At 48.0% G+C, this 5,408-nt stretch overlaps 1 protein-coding gene across 1 annotated transcript in view; it reads left to right on the top strand.

Moving 5' to 3' along the window:
* The window catches only part of LOC100941641 (tubulin monoglycylase TTLL3), a 26,924-nt gene that overhangs the window by 20,500 nt on the left and 1,016 nt on the right, over positions 1–5,408 (top strand). The window contains exon 11 of the mRNA XM_023510622.1: positions 3,961–4,133. Coding sequence (XP_023366390.1) covers positions 3,961–4,133 — 173 coding nt within the window. The remainder of the gene's footprint in view (positions 1–3,960; positions 4,134–5,408) is intronic.

Here is a 5,408-nt window from a genome sequence, read left to right as displayed (position 1 = left end):
GAGCCACAGGCGCCAAGCCAGCAAGACCATTTCTATTAAAAAAAAAAAAATAGAAATTATCTGGGTGTGGTAGTACATACCTACATTCCCAGATACTCACAAGGCTGAGGCAGGAGGATCGCCTGACCCCAGGAGTTTGAGATTACAGTGAGCAATCTAGTCCAGATTAGAGCTGAGACCTTGCCTCAAAAAAAGGAGGCTGAGGCAAGAAGATCGTTCGAACTCAGGAGTTTGAGGTTGCTGTGAGATATGATACCAGGGCAATCTACCCAGGGTGACAGTTTAAGTGACTTCTATTAGGATTTGGCTTCTCTCAGGTTTGGCTACAAGGGAGAGAATGTGCAGATCACATGACCTAAGAGGCCTTGACTTTGTCACAGTTAACTGATCATAAATTAATGCAATGACATTTTAGTTTCAAAAATTGCAAATGAGGAAATACAAGGCAGGAAATTATGATAAACCCAAGGGAAAAGGTACCATCCATCATAGTGCAGTGGTTCCCAAATGCTGGTTTACAGGCCAGAATCACCTGGAAAGTGTTCTAAAGGTCTAGATGTCAGGAGGCCCCACTGCAGAGATTGGCCCAAAATGCCTGGCTTGGGGACTAAAGTATCTTCATTTCTCAAATGTCCTTTTGTCCCCGGAGTGTCTTGCTGATTTGTTCTTGTTTTTAGGCCAGCATGTAATCAAGGCTCACATCTTGCATTGGTTTTATTGTCTCTTTCATCTCTTATAATCTAGGCCAGGCCCACTGTCTCCCCCCCCTCCCCCGTTGTTTTGATCTTTTGAAGGGACTAGGCTGGTGGTTTTATAGAACTGTCCCACATTCTGAATGTATCTGATTGTTGCTTTGTGGTGTTATTCAACTCAGTCTTCTGTTTTCAGAATGTCCCATAAACTAGAATTTAGGTCAAACAGCTTGATGAGCATCAGGTTAGAAACATTTGGCAAGAACACTTCAGGGGTGATGCCCAGCACCTCATGTGGCATCACAGGGCTCATACCGTCAGTGTCTCACAATTAGTAATACAGAGTTTGACCATGCACTGAAGGTGTGGGCTGCCAGGTCCCTCCATTTGAGCTATATACTGTTCTTTGGAATTATATTTTTAAGAGACAGGGTCTTACTCAGTCACCCAGGCTGGAGTACAGTAGTCCAAATGATAGGTCACTGTAACTCTGAACTCCAGGGCTTAAGTAATCATCCCATCTCAGCCTTTCAAGTACCTAACACTACAGATGCTCACCATCATGCTTGCTTTATTTACTTTTATTTATTTATTTATTTATTTTGAGGCAGAGTCTTATTTTGTCACCCTTGGTAGAGTGCTGTGGCATCATAGCTCACAGCAACCTCAGGTTCTTGGGCTCAAGCAATTCTCTTGCCTCAGCCTCCCAAGTAGCTGGGACTACACCACAATGCCTGGCTTTTTTTTTTTTTAGAGACAGAGTCTCACTTTATCGCCCTTGGTAGAGTGTCAAACAGCTCATAGCAACCTCCAACTCCTGGGCTTAGGAGATTCACTTGCCTCAGCCTCCTGAGTAGCTGGGACTACAGGTGCCCGCCACAATGCCCAGCTATTTTTTTGTTGCAGTTTGGCCAGGGCCAGGATTGAACCCGCCACCCTCAGTATATGGGGCTGGAGGCCTACCCACTGAGACACAGGCGCCCAGCCTGCAACCTCAAACTCTTGGGCTCAAGTGATCCTTGCCTGGCCCTTTTACAATAGTTCATTACTCTGTAAGGTGATGCTTTGATAGTATGCAAATTACACCTTTTCCTGTTATCCTTTTCACTTAGTTATTTTGATATCTGGTTTTGACTCTTGCCTATTTTATTAGAGTTGCAAAATGATAAATGTTTAATCATTCTATCGTTCATTGTACATCTATTAGCTGAGATTTCTTCTGTAAAGATGAGCTTTCCCTCATTATCTTGAGGGCTACTGAGGAGCTCTGGTAGTTCTGTCACCCAGGCTGTAGTGCTGCAGCACAATCATAGCTCCTGTAGCCTCTTACTCCTGGGCTCAAACAGTCCTCTTCCATCAGCCTCCTAAGTGACAACTGTATTTTTACCAAGTTCCACATGGTTCTGCTGTTTAGCTAGGTTCTAATCAGGATTCTTTAATGACACAGAAAATACTTCACACTAGTGCCAAGTTGTTAGCAAGGTACAGAGGAGGTCTCCTGAGGCCCAGCCACAAGGAGTATAGCTTGGCTTAGCAGGAACTGAACGCTATAAGGAAGCGCCTCTGCTGGACCCTTAACTCTGCCTTCCTCTGCTTACTTGCTACTGAGTTCTCTTCATAGACTGTCTTCCTTAAATTTCTTATTTTGTTTATATTTATTATTATCATTTTTTGAGACAGAGTCTTACTATGTTGCCCTCGGTAGAATGCTGTGGCTTCATAGCTTACAGGAACTTCTGACTCCTGGGCTCAAGTGATCCTCTTGCCTCAGCCTTCCAAGTAGCTGGGACTACAGGCTCCCGCCACAATGCCCAGCTAGTCTTTATTTTATTTTTTTGAGACAGAGTCTTACTATGTCACCCTTGTTTGAGTACCACGGCATCACAGATCACATCAACCTCCAACTCTTGGGCTTAAGCAATTCTCTTGCCTCAGCCTCCCAAGTAGCTGGGACTACAGGTGCCCACCACAACACTTGGCCCTTTTTTTGTTATAGTTGTTATTGTTGTTTAGCAGGCCCAGGCCAGGTTGGAACCAGCCATCTCTGGTGTTTGTGGCTGGAGCTCTAACCACTGAACTACAGGCGCTGAGCTACAGCTAGTTTATTTTTTATTTATTTATTAATTTTTTTGCAGTTTTTGGCCAGGGCTGGGTTTGAACCTGCCACCTCTGGTATATGGGGCCAGCGCCCTACTCCTTTGAGCCATAGGTGCTGCCCTTTTTTTTTTTGCAGCTAGTTTTTAGAGACAGGGTCTTGCTCTTGATCAAGCTGGTCTCTAACTTCTGACCTTCAGCTATCCGTCCAACTCAGCATCTCAAAGTGCAGGATTATAGGCATGAGTCACTGCGCCCAGCCTGCAACCTCAAACTCTTGGGCTCAAGTGATCCTCTTGCCTCAGCCTCCCAAGTAGCTGGGACTATAGGCACCAACCACTACAGCGGGCTAGTTTTTAGATTTTTAGTAGATGGTTCTTGCTCTTGCTCAAGCTGGTCTTGAACTCCTGAGCTCAAGCAAGCCACCTGTGTTGGCCTCCCAGAGTGCTAGGATTACAGGCATGAGCCACCATGCTCAGCCTATCTTCTTTAAGGTTCTTAGTTCCTGCTCTCCCATAACTTGGCAGGCTCCAAGCCTTTGTCTGGGTGTCATAACTCAAATTCTCCATGCAGAGAATCTGGCTCAGCTCTAGAAGCTGCCCACCCAAGGTAGCCTAGGAAGTGGAGCCACATACATTCCAGCAGGGGCAGGGGCGCTAGGAGGGCAGTGATGTGGAGGGGTGCTGGTGGGGGCATAGCTAGGATTCCCCTTCTCCTGTGGTTGCCAATCTCTGGGGCTCTGGGACTCTCTAGATCAGTGGTTCTCAAACTGTGGGTTGCGACTCCTTTGGGGGTTGAACAACCCTTTCACAGGGGTCGCCTAAGATCCTCCTGCATATCAGACATTTACGTTACGATTCATAACAGTAGCAAAATTACAGTTATGAAGTAGCAACGAAAATAATTTTCTGGTTGGGGGTCACCACAAAATGAGGAACTATATTAAAGGGTCGTCACATTAGGAAGGTTGAGAAGCACTGCTCTAGATATTGATCCAGGCCTGCAGGATCAAACCCCTTAAGACAGCAGAGGTGGGCTTCCCATTTCTCAGCCCAGAAATATGTCTTGACCAGATGCCTGGGAAATTAATTCCATCTATCTCTGTCTTAGGTCCTGCTAGGCTAAGAATTCCAGCACCACAGTCTGAGCAGGCCTTGTCTCTTCTTGTCCACAGCCTGCTGTGGAGGTACCCCAATATGTGGGTATCCGGCTCCTGGTAGAGGGCTCCACCATCAAGAAGCCTGGGGCAATGTGTCATCGGCGGATGGGGATTCGCCCAGCATTCCCTCATCTGCTGACCCAGCGAGGCTCTGGGGAAGGCAAGGACTCAGGGATCCCTACCCACAGGTCAGCTTCTAGGAAAGTTGCTGGGGCCAGGAGCCTGGGGCACAATGAGAAGCCAGACTCCACTGCCATCACCTCGGCTCCTGGAAAGGGGAAGAAAGGCAAGGCGGAAAGTGCCACAACCCTCGTCTGCCCCAGTCTCCAGAAGTGGGATGCCCCCCCTCCTGCACCAGGATGGGCTGCATTGTCACCATGACCTTTACTAGTGGGGACAGGCTACCCCACCCCTTGAATAGAGTGCCACTGGGTTCGAAGAACCCTCAGCCCCTGAGTAAGACCATTTTCCCCAAACACCCTGGTGTCCGAAGGCAATTTCTTCCAGCTCTCCAGGCCCTCTTAACCACCTGAATTTGCGATCCCACCAAAGAGCTACCAGTAGTAAGTGAAAGCCAATATTCACAAAGTATCCTTTGAAAATACAAAGCCAGGCTTGGCACCGGTAGCACAGTGGTTATGGCGCAGGCCACATACAATGAGGGTGGCAGATTCAAACCCAGCCCAGGCAAGCTAAACAACAATGACAATGGCAACAACAAAAAAAATAGCCAGGCATTATGGCAGGCAACTACGCAGGTGCCTGTAGTCCCAGTTACTGGGGAGGTTGAGGCAAGAGAATCGCTTAAGCCCAGAAGTTTGAGGTTGCTGTGAGCTGTGACACCACAGCACTCTACTGAGGGCAACATAGTGAGACTCTGTCTCAAAAAAAAAGGCTAAGCCCCTGTAGCTCAAGCTGCAAAGGCGCCAGCCACGTACACCAGAGCTGGCGGGTTCAAAACTGGCCTGGGCCCACCAAATAATGACAACTACAACCAAAAAAAGAGCTGGGCGTGTGGTGGGTGCCTGTAGTCCCAGCTACTCGGGAGGCTGAGGCAAGAGAATTGCTTAAGCCCAGGAGTTTGAGGTTGCTCTAAGCTATGACGCCAGAGCACTCTACCCTGGGCGATAGCTTGAGGTTCTGTCTAAAAAAAAAAGGGTGGTGCCTGTGGCTCAGTGAGTAGGGCACTGGCCCCATATACCAAGTGTGGCAGGTTTAAACCTGGCCCCAGCCAAACTGCAAGAAAAAATAGCTGGGCCTGGTTCGGCTCAATGGGCTAAGGCACCAGCCACATACACCTGAGCTGGCAGGTTCGAATCCAGCCCGAGTCCACCAAACAATGATGGCTGCAACCAAAAAATAGCTGGGCACTGTGGCAGGTGCTGGTAGTCCCAGTTACTTGGGAGGTGGAGGCAGGAGAATCGCTTGAACCCATGAGTTGGAAGTTGCTATGAGCTGTGATG

Source organism: Otolemur garnettii, unplaced genomic scaffold (genome assembly GCF_000181295.1).
Source record: "Otolemur garnettii isolate 467f Iridium unplaced genomic scaffold, OtoGar3 scaffold00015, whole genome shotgun sequence".
Lineage (NCBI taxonomy): Eukaryota > Metazoa > Chordata > Mammalia > Primates > Galagidae > Otolemur > Otolemur garnettii.
Note: the sequence above shows the minus strand (reverse complement) of the source record. Positions and strands in the feature narration are given on the sequence as shown.